At 36.6% G+C, this 19,814-nt stretch overlaps 2 protein-coding genes across 2 annotated transcripts; both read right to left on the reverse strand.

The window, feature by feature from the left end:
* Positions 1-839: 839 nt before the first annotated feature.
* Positions 840-2,477, reverse strand: LOC136257555 (inter-alpha-trypsin inhibitor heavy chain H2-like). Its single transcript, XM_066050785.1, has 3 exons — positions 2,338-2,477; positions 1,308-1,823; positions 840-1,256 (listed from the first exon to the last, which is right to left on the reverse strand). Exons 2-3 carry the CDS (start codon positions 1,813-1,815, stop codon positions 1,015-1,017), a joined length of 750 nt encoding a protein of 249 aa, XP_065906857.1. The 5' UTR covers positions 1,816-1,823; positions 2,338-2,477; the 3' UTR covers positions 840-1,014.
* Positions 2,478-4,720: 2,243 nt separating this feature from the next.
* Positions 4,721-18,213, reverse strand: LOC136241667 (mucin-like protein). Its single transcript, XM_066032921.1, has 16 exons — positions 17,853-18,213; positions 17,168-17,301; positions 15,201-15,548; positions 14,427-15,099; positions 14,178-14,374; positions 13,195-13,537; positions 12,888-13,139; positions 12,470-12,835; positions 12,253-12,405; positions 7,384-7,515; positions 7,197-7,319; positions 7,026-7,145; positions 6,854-6,973; positions 6,637-6,753; positions 4,882-5,052; positions 4,721-4,776 (listed from the first exon to the last, which is right to left on the reverse strand). The coding sequence occupies exons 1-16, from the start codon at positions 18,211-18,213 to the stop codon at positions 4,721-4,723; spliced, it is 3,666 nt and encodes a 1,221-aa protein (XP_065888993.1).
* Between the last annotated feature and the right edge of the window lie 1,601 nt (positions 18,214-19,814).

Raw genomic sequence — 19,814 nt, forward strand, 5'->3', positions numbered from 1 at the left:
TCTATTAGAGTATATCGGTCTTTTTCTGTGATACGTATTTTGATAAACAAGAATTTATGGTAATGCGCAAGTGTTCTACCTATTGTGCTAGCATTATGCTCAATGCTTTCAGGCACCTATTATGCTCATTATTATGCCAGCATAATCGGCGGGTCCCTACTGGCATTATTAGCCAATTGTGGTGGCATAATAATGGGCAATTCTGAAAAGCATAATAGGTGATTTTTTGAGCACTGCTCAAAAGCATAATGCTCAATTTTTGGAGCATAATAGCCTCATGCCTACATATACAGTATATGCTAAATAAACTCGCATGGGTGCTAGGGGTCTATAGCTAGGGCTGTATTGCCATCTCCTGTTACTGAGTTCCTGGGGACCTATGCATTCATGCATTCTCCAGGTGATTTTTAAATTGTAGTTTTATATTAATGGCTTATGTGGTATTGACTGTACACGTTGAGCTCAAAACTCAACATAAACATAGGCTGTGTGGAAAGGAAGGGATAGATATCTAAGTTATAGTTTTATAATCAGACCACAATATACTCCTACTATTAGACAATGCAAAATGTTGTATACGTACTACTTCATAATACTAGCTATCATAGATATTGTTTGGCAGTTGCCTATAAGCACTGCAAATGTGCTTTGTGGCACTAATGGGTGGTACCAGCATGAACATTAATATAACTATATATTAGTCTCTTAAAAGCCTTACTGGTATTACGTATGTACCATACCTTCTGCGTTGTGCATGTTGCACAACTGCAGTACTAAACTACAGTAACTTGTAGCTATTTATCATGTCTTCTTTGTCACTTTCTTTGTCACTTTTAATGTATGTGCTAACCAACATTTGCTTATTGCTGAACACGTGATTAGACACAATCATTAACTTGCATTCCTCCATATTTAACAATACAAACAATATAGCTATACAGTGCATATACAAAGTGTCTTACAATACAATAGAATATTACAGTATAACAAACTGTGTTGACAGTCAGGTCCATGTTAACCAGAAAATTGGTGGTACTGAAACTTGGTGGAGAACAGGGAATCCACAAGGTAATCAGTGTACATTCCCTCAATGATTCCCTCAGCTTGGTAACCATGTTCTGACTTCACATGCAAACATGGATCATTGTGATTCAGAAAATCCCACCCTGGTAACTTTTCAAATTTCATCACCCTGTTGTTAATCTTCAAGTATTGGTGGTCTAAATCAATTGCTACATCTCTGTGCAAAAACTGACCTATAAAATAGAGTTTAATACAATAACAATAATACAAGATTCATCACTTACCCATAATCCCATGGGCTGTGTCATTTATTCCAGTGAGATCCAAAATGATCATGTCAAGATGCCCATTCATAAACTGAAACTTAAAGGCCAACTGTGATTCTTTGACTTCGATTATTAGGTAATGCTGCTCTTTCTTTTTAAACCTCCGCCCCAATTGTACTGTGGTTGTGTTATTTGCTACCACAACATGAACAACTTTGTCAATGACTGCTGTTTTGCTAGCACCCAATAGCACAGTGTTATCCTCGGCAGAAATTTTTATTTTAATGATGTCCTTCTTAGAACACTTATTACTCTTCAGACATTTAGGTGGCTTAATCATAATTCCAACATCTCCTAAGAATGTCGAATACTCTTTCAAATTACTTTCAACTTGTGGAGGAATAAAATAGGCATTTATGTTGATGAGGGGATCTGAGATTAAATTGAACACAAAATGAGCAATTCCTTGCAAGCTGTAGCACAAGTTGTGACCATTGGAGAGCGGCACAGCAAAATGAGGATCCATTCCAACTCCTGTGTAAGTACATAGCATGCAGTATAAACTCTACTAATTAATTATTTATGTGTGTCATCTTTTAACAGAGCTACAGTGTACAGTGAGAGCAATGTAAGGAACTTTAGTACTCAGAGTGTTACAATAGTTTCCATGCTTATTACTACACCTAAAACTGATATTTCAAAATTTCTGCTTGATCTTCACTTTCTACATTTCTATTTGACTCGTATATTTTGCAGAATTAAATGGTCACCTATAGCTTCTAAGTTCTGTGTTGTTTGACTACATAACCCTGATAAGGAGAACATAACAGTACCACATATCCATAGGGAAATGTGGATCACATCCAGTATATTTTAGTCTAGCAAAATAACTTTAACATGTATTTATAATTCTAATGTTTATCATCTGAGTTTAGACCAATTTTTAACATACAAGGTAAGAGTACAGCAGCACATTAACTGCCAGCAATGAATAAAAGTATAAGAATAAAATCAATAACATATAGTGCACACAAAATATGCCGCTTACCAGTAGGACCTGTAAATAATCATTGATCAGAGGTAGAGTGTTGATTGAATAAATCATTTAAAGGCAAAATACACACAATGTAACTTACACAAAAAAATTTTATACAATATAATGTGGCTATTGAACAATTCATGGTTTACTGTATAGTGGAGTACAAAACTACTGTGAGCTTCATGAGGGATGACAGCTCCACTACAATACAGTGTAATCACAGGTCACATGTATATCATTCATTGTTTCAATAATTTAGTGAATCAGAATGTGAGATTATGTGCAGGACCGCCCAGAGAAATTAAGGGGCCCAGGGCAAAGAGTTAAAGTGGGGCCCCAGGACAAGGAGGTTTCCATTCTGAATCACAACTTCACCCAAGCTGTAAGTTGAAGACCAAAAAAAAAGAAAGAAAGAAAGAAAGAAAGAAAGAAAAAAAAAAGGTCATTGCATGCTGACAATGACAATAGCTACTCCTCACCAACCATATCTCTTTATTTATAAGCTTGCTACACTGCTCCTCTGACAAATACTGTGACTGTTCTATTAGAGTATCTAGATCTGACTGCTCTATTAGAGTATATATCGATCTTTAAACGGGTATTCAAGGGGTCCTTGATGGAGCCTCCTGGGGCCCCTTTCACGCTGGGGCCCCTTTCAGGCTGGGGCCCAGGGCAAAATTCCCCAGTTGCCCTCCCCTGTGGGCGGCCCTGATTATGTGACAATTTTATCCCTTAAAAATTTCCAGCTATATAGAACAAGAGTAGACATCTTTCAGCATAACAAGTACGGTGTAGTACTTAGATTAACACATGCATAATATGGATGCATGAATAACTTCAGGATTAATGATTGCATGGAAAAAATTATTCAGACATTTTATAGAGCATAATTAGCATGAACATCCATTTGAGATTGAGACAGTCCAAAAGAATATAGCTATTTTGCTTCAGTTCCAGCTATGTTCCAGCATTACAAACAAAGAACAGTAGAAGCACTTCTGCAATCAGTCTAGTCACACTACAAGCACTGAAGTCATTCCATGGGTTACCACCAATCAACACCTACGCAGTAGTCGAGGGGGACAGAGGTAGGTCCAGAATTCATGCATCGTAACTGCAGTTGGCAAAAATACATGTCGCAGGTCAAAGTGATATTGAACAGTAAGGCAATCAAACCATAGTCAGGTTGTACTTGGCTGGAGGCATCAGTCGGTCGGTCGGTTGATCAGTCAGTCAGTCAGTCAGTCAGTCAGTCAGTCAGTCAGTCAGTCAGTCAGTCAGTCAGTCAGTCAGTCAGTCAGTTAGTCAGTCAGTTGGTTAGTCAGTCAGTTGATCAGCTAGTTGGTTGGTCGGTCGTCAGTCAGTCAGTCAGTCAGTCAGTCAGTCAGTCAGTCAGTCAGTCAGTCAGTCAGTCAGTCAGTCAGTCAGTCAGTCAGTCAGTCAGTCAGTCAGTCAGTCAGTCAGTCAGTCAGTCAGTCAGTCTATCTGTCAGTTAGTTAATTAGTAGAAAATTCATTTCAATATATATATATATTTTAAATTTGTTGGAAGAGTTGAGATCACTCTGAAGACATTAATATGGGCTAACCAAACTGCCAAGCTATTATGAAGGAAAACTGAGGCTGGTTTTTGGGTGATATTCTTGGGCAAGAGTCTATACGTCCTGATACCTACTACCATACTGCATAATTTTGAACTTTTTCTTCATTGTTATAAGGTGTTATATTTCATTGTTTATGATATCTATAAAATTAAAAATTGCAACAATATTTTACGATATGCCGTAACTTTTTATTAGTTATTTGGCAGGTACGTAGATCCAATTGTAAAGTGTACAAAATCATTACTGTTTTAAATACTGGTAGGGAAATTCAAGTTGGAAAATTCATGAATTTTAAAAGATAGTAGGAATCATTACAATATAAATGCAGTGTAAACAATAGTGGCGGATCTGGATGGGTTTGTGGGGTTTTGACAGAAACCCCCTTTTAAATTTAGCTCTGTTGCAGTCTAAATGCATAAACATTGTTGTACTGACAATTTGTCATATCAAACGGCTATATACCACTGCATTTCAGTAGCATGCATGCAGCTGCACTTAACTGACATCATTTATAGCTATTATACCCTCAGCAACATTTCACTTTTCATCTCCTACTGCATTAAAAATGATTGAGATACTTTAATAGAGCAGTCAAGTAACTATTCTAATAGAGCAATCAAAGCTACAGTTTATAGTCACCATCTTTTCCCTATAGCTAGCTTTTGTATTTACAGTTTAAAGCATTGGATTTATTATAATAGCTGACTAAATGTGGCCTAAAATCCAATCTCAGATCACAGAACTTTTTGGAGAAATGTTATCAGATGCCTTATTCAGCTATACTAACTTTCAGAAACCCCCTTTTAAAAATCCTAGATCCACCACTGAACAAGGAGGACCATCACCTGAATTGTAAAATAAATTTACACTTCAGGTGATGATAACATTACACTTCTGATACTTATTACAACACAACAATCAAAGAAAAATCAGTATTAATTTTGCTGTACCTTCACAATCACTCTCATTTATACACTGTCCATTTGACAATACCATTCCAGTTGGACAGAAACATCCATCAACACATCCACTAGGACAGTCAACATTATCATCATCATTACATGTTTTAGGACATGCTGGACCACACTGTTGATATACCATGCCCTCACTGCAATTCACAGCTGAAAATGAGATAGGCAGGTTAGTACACAAAAAGTACAAAATTATGTACATTTAACTATACAACAAAATGTAGTAAAATTGTGTACTGTATGCTGTTGTATGCATTGCAACAAAGCTTACATTGATAGCATTTTATTATATTATTTATTTATAAAACTAAGCTCACTAAAATGTTTAGTTACATAAACCTGCTTAACATAGCCTAGGTGATAGGCACCGGCCAATTATGCTGGCATAATTTAAAGCATAATAGGTGACCAAAAGCATCAAGCATAATGCCAACATAATAGGGATGATATTTGAAAACTTAATTAAAATGGGAAATACGTGTACCTGAAAGAAAGCAAATATTAGGGTTGGCAATGAAAAAAATGACCCCCAGTAGATTAACTTGTAACTCAAGGGATGGAGCCTACCAATGGTCTAGTTTTAAATGGTGGGTTCGGTAGAGACCAAATGCCTTCTGTTTGGGATATAGCCATGTCGTAATTTTTGACTGATTTTGACTCATATTCATAAAAATGGGCAGGAACATCTAGAATGCTGTCCAGTGCTTTTTGGGGTTATTGGGTGAGGTACTCTACAAAATACACTTGCTTAAAAGGTGATTTGCTATACTTCAATTATTGCTAAAACCACGCTTTGATGGGTCTGCAATAAAAAACCAACCCACTGAAACTCATGTGACGAAGTCCAAGGTTGGTTTAAAAATTCCCAAGCACCTTATTAAGTGGAGCTTTATAGTGTTCATGTGCCAACGCAAGCTGATGCTCTCGCTCACGCTATAATATAGAAGCTTGCAGTATCCATTTCCCCAAGAATACACATCTGATTTCAATAGTATAATAACTACTATGTGATGTACCATTCATAGAAACATTGAAGCACACTAAATAGCACTGCTGATGCTGCTGCCCATTTTTATTTAAAAACCTGAAAAAATGCAGAAAATTAAAATGCACGCTACGGAAACAGCAAGGAGAATCACTATATTATTACCCTACGGTTTTGATGTAGGATTGATCACCCATAGTTGGAGGGAAAACTATAGAGGCTGATTTTTTCATTGCCAACCCTACAAATATTCACTGCCAATAATATTATTAGTGAATATTTAAAAACACGTAGCTAATATAGCTTATTAAACTGTTTCTTTGTTCACACTTTGCAGAAATAAGATTGAGATACTCTAATAGAGCAGTCACTTACTCTAATACAGCAGTCAGGAAAGGGTGATATACTCTAATAAAACAGTCAGTTTTAGAGCATAATCTAGCATAATTTTGAGCATAATAGGCTTAATTTTTTAGCAACACTCAAAAGCATTATAGGTAAAATGTTGGCCGGAGCCTACTAGGTGATAGTTTATATATTTATTGTTGCAAACATTATAAGACCAGCTATACAAAACATTTCAATATGTATCTGATCCTTGAAACCAATTCCTGTACTAAAGTGAAGTATTAATTTTATCAAAGTTGGTGAAATTTGTTGTGTCTGCACTGTACCACTAAAAATTATGTACATTGGTTTCATGCCTGTATGAGTTCTATCATGGTATGATTTAAACTATTGTAGCTTACCTGAACATTCATTGTTCCTCATTACTGTACCAGGAGGACACAGACATTCAAAGCTACCATCAATGTTATTACACAACATATTCTGTGTACATGGGAGGGTTAAGCATTCATTGATATCTAAACAAAAGACAACACTGAAGTGAAAACATACGCTAATAGTAGATTAGAGGCCAATAAGCTGCAACGTATTCAGTTACTAATTAGGATCACAATTTACCATTGCAAGTCCTGTCATCACTGTCCAATGCATAACCACTATTACAGGAGCATATAAAACTGCCAACAGTGTTAGTACAGTTTTGACTGCAGGCTCCATCAATATCGCACTCATCAACATCTGTACAAAATTAATAGCATCAATATGTGGAGAATTATAACACAGTTATTACCAATGCATGATACATCATCATTATCTAAGAGAAATCCTCGCTGACAGCTACAAATTTCCATTCCACTAGCAGCACTACACAACTGACTACAGTTATGGTTTGTTGAGCATACATCTGTAACTGTAACATATCACACACTAAAAATATTTTATTTGAAATAATATTACGTACTATTACAAGTAATATTATCAGGATCCAATACAAATCCTGTTCTACAGCTACAACTAAATGATCCAATGGTATTGATACAATCTTGTTGGCAGTTATCACTTTGCACAGCACATTCATTTATATCTGTAGAACACAAGTACACAACCTTTAACACCTACGTCTTTACCAGTGGACAAACAGTAGTTACCTTCACAGAGTAATGAAGATGTTGAAGAGAACTGATAACCAGCTATGCAGGAACAAGTGAAACTACCAGCTGTGTTTACACACTCTTGTAGTTGTGTACAATTGTCAATGTCTTCCATACACTCATCAATGTCTGTGTACATGTACATGATGTATGGAATAATAATCTTCAAACTATATAAGCACTGAGCAATGAAATACACAAGTACAGAAAAATTAGGAATTCTAAATTTAATTAGAAATCATAGAAATAAAGGTACCGTAAATCAGGAAATATTTGTCAAAAATTTTTCGTCACTAGCTGTATTGATGAAAATTAAAACCATGAATTATTTAACTATGAAAAATTTGCACACACTAATATTAACGTGTAATTATTCTGTCTAAAATTTTTGCCAATTATGCCAGTGATGAAAATATGTTGTGTCAAAATTTTAATAGACGAAAATTTCCTATGCCAAATTTTTTTGTTCCTGATTTATGGTAGTGAAAATGTCAATTAAGGGAGTTCAACTACACTTGAAGATGTACAAGTGAACATTTAAGCTACTGCAATCATGGGTATAGATTTCTTGTTTGTTTACCTTTTTTGTAATATAATAATTATGATTGATGAACCAGCACATAATGCACCAAAAGAATGGTGTCAGACTTAATATTTTCATGTGAAATCAAGACACACGGTTGTCGTGCGGCCCAAGAAGCCAGCGCGCAACACCACAGCAAAAATCGTCTTGCTTCATCAAGGTAGCACAGAGCTACGGAGGCGCAAAAATTGCATTTTCGTTCTTCCTGTCAATATACTTATGGGACACTTCCTCCAACTGCAGTACTCCACATGCCAAATTTGAGCGAAATAGCTTCAAGCGTTCCCGAGATATGTGACTTCAAAAATTGGCTTAATTTCTTCATTTTTTCTTCTTATTTTTTTCCTCTTTTCACACACTTACACAAACTACGTGAACGCTATATCCGATTGCTTTGAAATTTGGTACACAGAAGGGGGTATAACTATAAAGGCGCATCTCGGTACCAACTTTGGCTGGAATACGATAAACAGGCAAAGAGGTATACGCGATTTTTCACGAAAAATAACACCAATATGTTGTCACGCCTACAGTGTAAACCAGGGGCAGATCCAGACTATTAAAAAGGGGGGGTTCCATTTTGGAATTGCAACTTCAGCCTAGCTGTAAGTTGAAGACCAAAAAAAAAGAAAGAAAAAAAAAAAAAAAAAAAAAAAAAAGGTCATCACCTGCTGACAACAGCTGCCCCTCACCATAGATACCCTTACCAACTATATTTCCTTATCTATATCTAGATACATAACTTGCTACACTGCTCCTCAAAAGACTACTGTGACTGCTCTATTAGAGTATATCGATTTGACTGCTCTATTAGAGTATCTCGAGTAAGAGAGGCTCTTTCAAAAGGGGGTTCCATGGAACCCTTGGAACTTCCCCTGGATCCGCCCCTGTAAACCGCTTATGGGAAGAAGCTGAAAATCGGTGGGTGAATAGGTTAACTATTGAACCTCAAACCTTTTGTGGTTTGAAATACATCGACGTAAAAACCAGGAAGATACAACGAAAAAACCAACACAGTATGTAACAATTACGTAATCGAGATTAGCTAATAAAAAAAACGACTACTTGTCACACCTACCAGAAAAACTGCTTGGGGTAATGCTTTGAAAATTGCTGCACAAATGGAATAATCATCTTAGAAAGGCTCTTCAAAGGTGCAGTAGAGTCAGACTTAAAGCCACGGAGTTATAACACGAAATCCAACTTGGTGTAGCAAGTGCGAGATCGAGATACTCTAATAGAGTAGTCATCCTAATAGAGCAGTCACCCTGAAGAGAATTCAAGAGATCAACTAGAAATAAGTAACCTGTATAGAGAATAGAGATCAACTACAAACAAATCACCCTGTAGAGAGTTCAGTAACAAACATTTCACTCTGTAGATAGATCAGCTAGTAGAAGATACCTTGTAGTGAGTTCGACTATGGAAAGAGGTAGTTCAGCTAGAAGAAATCACCTTGTAGAGAGTTCAGCCACAAAGAAACCACCATGTAGAGAGTTCAGCTACAAACAAGTCACCCTGTAGACAGATCAGCTACAAACAAGTCACCCTGTAGAGAGATCAGCTAGAAGAAGTTACCTTGTAGAGAGTTCAGCTACAAAGAAACTACATGTATCATGTAGAGAGTTTCAGCTGCAAACAAATCACCTGTAGAGAGTTCAGCTACAAACAAATCACCCTGTAGAGAGATCAGCCAGAAGAATTGATCTTGTAGAGAGTTTAGCTACAAACAATTCACCCTGTAGAGAGATCAGCTAGAAGAAGTTATCTTATAGAGAGTTCAGCTACAAACAAATTACCCTGTAGAAAGATCAGCTAGGAGAAGTCACCTTGTAGAGAGTTCATTTACAAAGAAACCACCATGTAGAGAGTTCAGCTACAAACTAGTGATCCTGTAGAGACATCAGCTTGAAGAAGTTACCTTGAAGAGAGTTCAGCTACAAAGAAACTATATGTATCATGTAGAGAGTTCAGCTACAAACAAATCACCCTGTAGAGAGATCAGCTAGAAGAATTGATCTTGTAGAGAGTTTAGCTACAAAAAATTCACCCTGTACAGAGATCAGCTAGAAGAAGTCACCTTGTAGAGAGTTCATTTACAAAAAAACCACCATATAGAGAGTTCAGCTACAAACTAGTGATCCTGTAGAGACATCAACTAGAAGAAGTCACCTTGTAGAGTGTTCAGTTACAAAGAAACAACCATGTAGATAATTTTGTAATAAATATACGAATTATATATATAAATTGTACACTAATTCTACTGATAAAATCAGAAATATTTAAAGTATTTAACATCTGCTTCATCTTTTCTTCTTCCTGTAGATAAGTTTAAAAAGTCCCAAAGCCGGCGGTATACAAGTGCAAAAAGAAGTGAAATCTAATCCAAAACAGCCAAGCTGTAAAAAAAGAGTGCAGCGTTCAAAAAGGCTATGGTGAAAAAGATGTGAAATCCAAGGTGGCGGCCAAGAAATGGCTGTGATGGTAGGTTAATGGTAAAAATTTTAATAATGACAATTCAGGTGAATTTTGTGCCAAGACCAAGCGGCACCAAAATTCACCTGAATTGTCGTTATTAAAATTTTTACCATTAACCTACCATCACAGCCATCTCTTGGCCGCCACCTTGGATGTCACATCTTTTTCACCATAGCCTTTTTGAACGCTGCACTCTTTTTTTACAGCTTGGTTGTTTTGGATTAGATATCAATTACTGAAAAAAAGAAGTAACTATTATGCGACGGTTTCAGCTATTTTCAGCCTGTTACACAGCATTATAAAAGAAAAACATGACAATAAGTATCTCTGTGATCAATCCAGACACGATGGAAAATACAGACGATTTCTGTTGCAAAAAATAATAGGGAAGCCATCATGCACTATGGCAAATCAACACCTTCTATTGTCAGTGAGAAGAAATGGGACACAAAGAAGGACAAAGGTAAGTCCATGATGCATATATTGTATGTACATACTGTGGTATGCCAAAATTCACCTGTTACGTATGCACTTGTGAAGACAGGCAGGTAAGCAAGCAGGTGGGTGGGTGGGTTGGCAGGCTGGCAGGCAGGCAGAAAATTTTATACACGGTTGCTTAATTAACTCTAATTAATAAGGGATAGCACTTATCGTAATTTGCTTAATTTTCGTGCAAAAAATTTTCATGTAAAAATATTTTCGTATGATTTACACGGATGACTGCTCTATTAGAGTAGTTTGATCTTGCATAAAAATTTTTGTGCAAGAAATTTTTGTACAAATTTTGCATATGAAAATTATTTTACAATGAAAAAAAAGCTAATTACGGTAACTGGTCATCTGGTTTTAGAATTAACGCAATACTGACTTGGTTGTAGTTGAAGAAAAATGCTGTTTGAGGAATCTGAGGAACTATGATTCACCATTGGCTTTGGCTTGCACAAATGGAATGCAAACCACAATTAGAGCAAGCGATATCATGTACAGTATGTGTGTGTGCTAATACTATCTGATCTCTACTGTCATTTATATAAGAGGAGATTTGATGCCATGGTACAAACATACTCTAGAGGTGATAATAAATATTTAAAAGTAGAATGGTGAAGAAAAATGACAGGTAAGTATAATATAAGCATAATTGATTGCTTCATAAAATCCACACATGGCTTATGGTCAAGCAAAATACAATGCTGCATCCTCACAAAAACTATCCCAACTCATAGGACTCATCCACTGCTATGACAGCTTCCAAGACATTACTACAGGACAAACAAATCAAGAGATGATGTGAATAAAGGCCAAAAAGCAGCCAAAAAAATCAAGAAGACAGCAGTAAAAAGTACTGCACGTATGTATGTAGATGACATTTTACAGTGTTTACAGAGCTAAAGATCCAGGAGTAGATCTAGGAGGTGGTGCACCAGGAAGCAGGGATCTGGGTCTGCAGCCCCCAAAAAGCTAAAAGTGTTTCAAGACTGAAATTTTTTATGTAGAGCAGACATCATAGAAATTATTCATGCCTTCTGATCCAGGTGAAGGGGGCACAGGAATCACATGCACCCCTCCTCAACAACAACAAAAACAAGAAAAATTTACACAAGATTGGGATACTCTAATAGAGAAGTCAGCCAAATATTATAATAGGACAGTCACCACATGTAACACTATTAAGAGCCTCCACTGCTGAGTATGAATCACTGATCCCTGATCAAAATACCACTGGGATTACTATGAAGAACTTAACATTCACATTCACACAGTATTGAAACAGCTACCCACCCCTTCAGCCTACACAATTTACATACCATCACATTTGGAGTCAATGGTGATGTATCCATCAGGGCAAGTGCATTCTGCACCAGACATTGGTGCAGGGTTGTCAGTGCATATCTGTCCTTCAAGGCAAGATGTTACAGCACAACCATCAGCATCATTTTCACAAAAGTCTCCTTCATAAGCTACACACACACAGACATAATTAAATAATGCAGATATAGTACTGTATAAATAAGTCATGTTTACCTGGGGGACATTCACAGTTCAGTGCAATAAAAGGCAGTTGAAGGTTTAAAACACCAGCTTCAGTACAACTTCCATTGTTCACACAACCACACAACTGCACACGAGGGTTGAATACTGATGACACATTTCTTGATCCTACAGCCACAATTGTTAAGTTTAACTCTTCAGACACATTTAATGGGATCCATGTAAGTACATAATCTTCATTTGACAGATTAGTGAGTTGCACATTTGAAGGTAATTCAAATTGCCCATTGACCATGATACTAACACTTATACTATCAGTAACCAGAAATGAGTATGTGGAGTTGATGCCAACTGTGGCCATAAACACTGCTGGAGCAGTTATATTGGGTGGAAAGGTGTCTGTGGAAGGTGACATAATGATTATACTAGCTACATAGTATCTTTTTAGTACCTAATGTTGCAACTTGATCCATTGCTTCTTCTTCAAATTGCAGAGTATCCATGCCAACATTTGCATCACCAGTTTGTTCTACATCAAACAAACATTGTGGATTATTCCCACAGATTTCAACAAGACTGCTGTTTCCTTCCAGACTGGATCTAATTTCATCTAAAAATGGTGGTACATGGTCAGGATCTGAAAAAGTGGATACACTTTCACCAGGAGCATATGTGAAAATGCTTTCATCTTCAGTGATTTGCCCTGAAAAAGTTTAGTGCAATTATTGCATGAATATTAACCATTATACTTGCCATACATGATTGTCCAAACACATGTTTTTGTGTATCAGTTGAGTTAACTGATAACAAAGTTCCATTTCGGAAGATCAGATCATCAGAAATGTTGCCATTAAATGTTCCCAGCAATCCTTGCGCTGTGCTGTTAAATGTCGGAGGTAAACTTAGGATAAAACTGAGTATTCCATTTGAATAATTTGCAGTAAGCCCAAATCCTGAAGGAAACTGCACTAACACAGAATTGTTTGCACTTCTCTCAAGGAAATAAGTAGATTCAGATATGTTAGACCCAGTCATAGACAATTGAGTTGAGACATCACTTCCATTTATTAGCATATCAAATTCTCCACTTGTAATACCCAACTAAGTGGGAAAAACAGGAAAGGTATAATTATGTGATATCTTTGAAGTAGTGCACCAAATGTATACTGTGTCAATTTTGTACTACATAATATTTTGACTGGTCTATTTGTCAAAAAACAATGTCAGTAAAATCAGCACATCCCTAACAACAAGCCTTTTAGTAGTGTAATTGTGTAATCTTTGTTAAACTTCTGTTGACTTTCTGCATGCTGATTACTGAGCTCCAGTCTTATGTTGGCAACACTTAACTGTCCTGGGGGTTGCTGACAAAACACTATTGATGCCGGTCTTACTTCAACTGTATTTTATAAGGCTTTGAATATCAATAAAATACAGTTGTTGGTCTAGCAGCACACTTCATACTTATACTGTACATTATGGAAAATAGGGTATACTTTTTCAAAAGTTCTATAAAATAATACTTAGCAGTTTGCCTAAAAACTTAAGCATACTATACAATGTATATTTATTTGACTATAATATGAGAACTGTAGTTTCATGTATCAGATTTAGTTCTTACCGTACAAAAATCAGCTAAACTTTATATAATTACAGTAATACTTTGTATATGCTAAATTTTAAATATGTATCATGCAGTTATTACAAGTATCACATCATTAGAACACAATTTATGGTGTACCTGAACTGTAATGTCTTCATGTTGTATAGCAAAAGCAGAAAACACAGTGGCATTGGAACTAGGTACTAAGGCAGTTCTACCCTGAAACTCTACATTGACCTCTCCCATAGTTCTCAATAGTACATATTCACCAATTCCATTGAAGGTGTATGTGAAATCATCAAGAGTAGTAAAGTGGGGATCACCCCAAAACCACCCTTTCAAAAGTATATATGAGTACTTTAATTACATTCAAGTATAGTCACTCACTTATTCTTGGTGGTCTGTATCTGGCACAATCATTTGATGGCCGTCGTTCAGAATACAAGTTACATAATCCAACAAAGTCAGAGCAACAATATGACTTTGGATTAAAATTGTTCTCTTCATATGATTCAATTGTACGTTCATCAAACAGTAATAGAGAGCCTCCATCCATAGGATCAGTAATCAATGATCCAAACATAGATGATTCCAAAGTGTAACAACACTCCCTATCATTACCACGAGAAAACCTTAAAAGAAAGCACAATGTGTTAAATCTGACTTGAAACTCAAAAAAGCTCACAAAGAATCTACGGTCAAAGAAAGCTTGGGATATACTGCAAGGACAAGATGTTGTGATACTGTCCAGAAAATCTATAGATTGACTAAAACGTGCTATATCTGAAAGATACCACTGCACACACATCCGTCTTTGTTCTTCTATAACACCTTGAAAAACACTCATTTGATACAGTAGATTGTTATCTCTACATGCTACTTCATTGGCATTGCTTTGTCCAGTAAAGGGATGATTGATAAATGTAGCAGAAGAAGGCGAGTTGAATCCAATTGTAGGAAATGTAAATCTACCAGCCCACTCAATCAAATTGCATTCATATATAAAAAGTGCATAGGATTCTTCCAAGTTAGTAATCACTACTGCCTGGTAAGTGTTGGCCTACGAAGTTACAAAAATTACATTTGTGACACAAGTTAAGAATGTTATATATTTATAAATATTCAGTCATTTGCTATGTCTAAAATAGTGCATATATATACCTGTGCAAGGAAAGGATCATCATCTGAGGCACTGCTAGCACCATGAGGATAAGGGTGAACACCTTCCCACTCTGCCAATATCATAAAAGTTCCTGCAAAATCTGAAGACGTGTTGCATTCTGTTATATAGCTACTGACATCATCTAGTAACTGGTCTCCATATGCACCCGTAGCTTGTAGTTGAAACACTTCATAAGATACATTACCTTCTCTACGAATGTCATTATCAGTCCAATAAGGGGCAACCACATGGATATTTCTTATCCTACTGGTTGTGCCACCGGGAAAAGGTTCAGGAATCCAGAATAAAAATGGCTGACCAAATGAGATTATTCCATTAGTCCCAACCTAAATGTATATGAAAAGAATAACAAAACGGTAGTCATCATATTCACCACTAAAAAAAAATTATGATATTTTAACACCTGCCAGTGAAATTTGGACTGTAAGTTTGATTAGGGATAGAAACAAAAAGTAGTGAAACAAGGAAGGTCACCTATACCTGCAGATCAGGACAAACAATAGTGTGTCATGCTGCAGCCAAGGAAAACCAATGCATTTGGCACAGTGAAGAACCAAGAAAGTGATATTGTGCCTCAGTAATGGGAAATGGAAATAGCCGTTGTTATTGAGATATGCACCTTCAAAGTTTGTCTTACTTTCTTTGTTTTTTTCTTTCTTCTTCCACTGTTAATTTTATTTGCACAACACTGTCTGACAAAAATTTCCATAAGGCCTATTGGATTGTTTTCAATTTTGGTGGGTGTAAAGAGCATATTATAGCACATGTCCATGTATCTTCCGATTTGTGTACAGATGGTAGAAATGGAACAAAGTTACAAATGATTTTGCAATTTTTCTCACACCTGCAGGGTAAACTACTGATGGAAACAACTTAAGAATGTAGTTAGGCTAGCCATTATAGCATGGAACTTTCGTGATTTGAAAGTATACTGAGAGTATCAGCTAAAGGTAGATATAAAGCAAAAACCAAACATGTTGAACAAGCACAATCGAGATGAATAGTCACCAAGAAGTACAAAAAGTGCATGAAAAATGTCAAAAATATATTTGTTCAGGGTTTAAACCAGGGACCTCCACTCTTGTTTGCACAAGCCTTTTACCTCTGCTGTCAGCTGCTCTTCTCACTTAATGTCTACCTTATAAATAGAAATTCTAGTTTACTGCACCAGAATATACTTTCATAGATCTATTGATGGAAAATCTAGATTGTTCTAGTACATCCTATGCGTATTGTATTGGAAGTGCTCAGAAAAAGTATCTATTGAAGTATATACTATGTATTTAATGAAATCCCATGTGTACCATGTACAGACAATAATAATGTCACAACAACCTAACATCCTCAGCTACATCATACATAAATTAATATTTCTAAGAACATTAACTGCTCCCAAAATGGCTGCTTTCTGTAAAGTGGCAAAAACAACTTCACTGAAGGCTACTACTACTAAGTATTACTGTTACTGCTACAGAGATGCTGGAGATGGATGATTATACAAAGTTTTCAGGTATGATTTGTCTTTTTCTGGAGTTGGCGGAAAGGTGTCCCATGGGATTGTGTGCAATGATTTGACATGTGATGATGATTACTTTGAGATGGAACAATGGAGCTAAAGGTTATTAAAAAGTTGGCTCTTAACTGTATACTGCTGGGATTGGTTAGTCTGATAGCTGGACCAAACGTCAACACAGATCTTCTTGACATTCATATTAAATCACTGCTATAGTATAGTGTGACTGTGCATGTTGTTGTAGGTGTAAGTGTTGTACTGGTGTTTTTCTTGTAACAACATTTCTAAATTTGGCTACTTGCTCCATTGGTAAGCAATACTATTCATCCTCTAGGAAAATGAGATTTTATCTTTTAACTATTGTATTATACTTATGTACAGTATCTCATTCTCATGAAATAGACAAGTATCAATGCTAATTTACAAACTTACAAATGCTAAAGTGTGAACCTCTGAGCCAAAAGGAAATCCTAAAGGCAATGAAATTGGTTCTGAAGCTGCATCTGGACCACCACGATTTGTAATATATCTCCTATTTTCACCAAATTCCAGAAATCTTAAGGGACCTGTTAGTGAAGAATTAATATTGATCAGTTCATTAATAAGCATGAATGATTATTGTATATACTCTGCTAGAACAATGCAGTGTTTCTACACAGGAGTACTTTGTTAATTACAGTAGAATTTTATGTTAATATAGAGACTTACAGTAATTTAAGGACTCCTAGAAGTCTTATAATACTAACAATGCCATCCCATTAGCTAAGCTAATTTGAAGAAACTGACATAGTGCATGGTACTTAACATTATATATATATAATTTCTACTATTAAAAATATCACCAGTGTCAAATGAAACAAAAGTAGGATCAGTAGGCATTGCATAATTTTGCACACAATGTCATTTTTTTTAAACAAGATACTGACAACACTTATAATAAGAATAAAACATGCTGTTTATACATAATCATATGATTCATAGTATTATATGTGAGCAGATCAAACCTGCTGTCACTTTGTAAGCAAATCTCATGGGTTTGTTATAACTATTCCATACAGTAAATGGGTAACACAAATGTAATTTCTTCTAAACATGTTGACATAATATGATTACATACCAATGGGAGTTGGTGAAGGTGAAGTAATACTAGTAGAAACATCTGTGGTGGAGGACACCGTAGTTATAACTGGTGAAGATGATGTGACCATTGTTGTAATTGGTGTAGATGATGCTACCATTGTTGCAGCTGGTGTAGATGAGGCTACCATTGTTGTAACTGGTGTAGATGATGCTACCATTGTTGTAACTGGTGTAGATGAGGCTACCATTGTTGTAACTGGTGTAGATGATTCTACCATTGTTGTAACTGGTGTAGATGATGCTACCACTATAGTAGCTGGTACAGATGATGCTACCATTGTTGCAACTGGTGTAGATGATGCTACCATTGTTGTAACTGGTGTAGATGATGTTACCATTGTTGTAACTGGTGTAGGTGATGAGACTACTGTTGCAACTGGTGTAGATAATGCTACCATTGTTGTAAGTGGTGTAGGTGATGAGACTACTGTTGCAACTGGTGTAGATGATGCTACCATTGTTGTAACTGGTGTAGATGATGCTACCATTGTTGTAACTGTTGTAGGTGATGAGACTACTGTTGCAACTGGTGTAGATAATGGTACCATTGTTGTAACCGGTGTAGGCGATGAGACTACTGTTGTAACTGGTGTAGGTGATGAGACTACTGTTGTAACTGGTGTAGATGATGCTACCATTGTTGTAACTGGTGTAGATGAGGCTACCATTGTTGTAACTGGTGTAGATGATTCTACCATTGTTGTAACTGGTGTAGATGATGCTACCACTATAGTAGCTGGTACAGATGATGCTACCATTGTTGCAACTGGTGTAGATGATGCTACCATTGTTGTAACTGGTGTAGATGATGTTACCATTGTTGTAACTGGTGTAGGTGATGAGACTACTGTTGCAACTGGTGTAGATAATGCTACCATTGTTGTAAGTGGTGTAGGTGATGAGACTACTGTTGCAACTGGTGTAGATGATGCTACCATTGTTGTAACTGGTGTAGATGATGCTACCATTGTTGTAACTGTTGTAGGTGATGAGACTACTGTTGCAACTGGTGTAGATAATGGTACCATTGTTGTAACCGGTGTAGGCGATGAGACTACTGTTGTAACTGGTGTAGGTGATGAGACTACTGTTGTAACTGGTGTAGATGATGCTACCATTGTTGTAACTGGTGTAGATGAGGCTACCATTGTTGTAACTGGTGTAGATGATTCTACCATTGTTGTAACTGGTGTAGATGATGCTACCACTATAGTAGCTGGTACAGATGATGCTACCATTGTTGCAACTGGTGTAGATGATGCTACCATTGTTGTAACTGGTGTAGATGATGTTACCATTGTTGTAACTGGTGTAGGTGATGAGACTACTGTTGCAACTGGTGTAGATAATGCTACCATTGTTGTAAGTGGTGTAGGTGATGAGACTACTGTTGCAACTGGTGTAGATGATGCTACCATTGTTGTAACTGGTGTAGATGATGCTACCATTGTTGTAACTGTTGTAGGTGATGAGACTACTGTTGCAACTGGTGTAGATAATGGTACCATTGTTGTAACCGGTGTAGGCGATGAGACTACTGTTGTAACTGGTGTAGGTGATGAGACTACTGTTGTAACTGGTGTAGATGATGCTACCATTGTTGTAACTGGTGTAGATGAGGCTACCATTGTTGTAACTGGTGTAGATGATTCTACCATTGTTGTAACTGGTGTAGATGATGCTACCACTATAGTAGCTGGTACAGATGATGCTACCATTGTTGCAACTGGTGTAGATGATGCTACCATTGTTGTAACTGGTGTAGATGATGTTACCATTGTTGTAACTGGTGTAGGTGATGAGACTACTGTTGCAACTGGTGTAGATAATGCTACCATTGTTGTAAGTGGTGTAGGTGATGAGACTACTGTTGCAACTGGTGTAGATGATGCTACCATTGTTGTAACTGGTGTAGATGATGCTACCATTGTTGTAACTG

Source organism: Dysidea avara, chromosome 1 (genome assembly GCF_963678975.1).
Source record: "Dysidea avara chromosome 1, odDysAvar1.4, whole genome shotgun sequence".
Lineage (NCBI taxonomy): Eukaryota > Metazoa > Porifera > Demospongiae > Dictyoceratida > Dysideidae > Dysidea > Dysidea avara.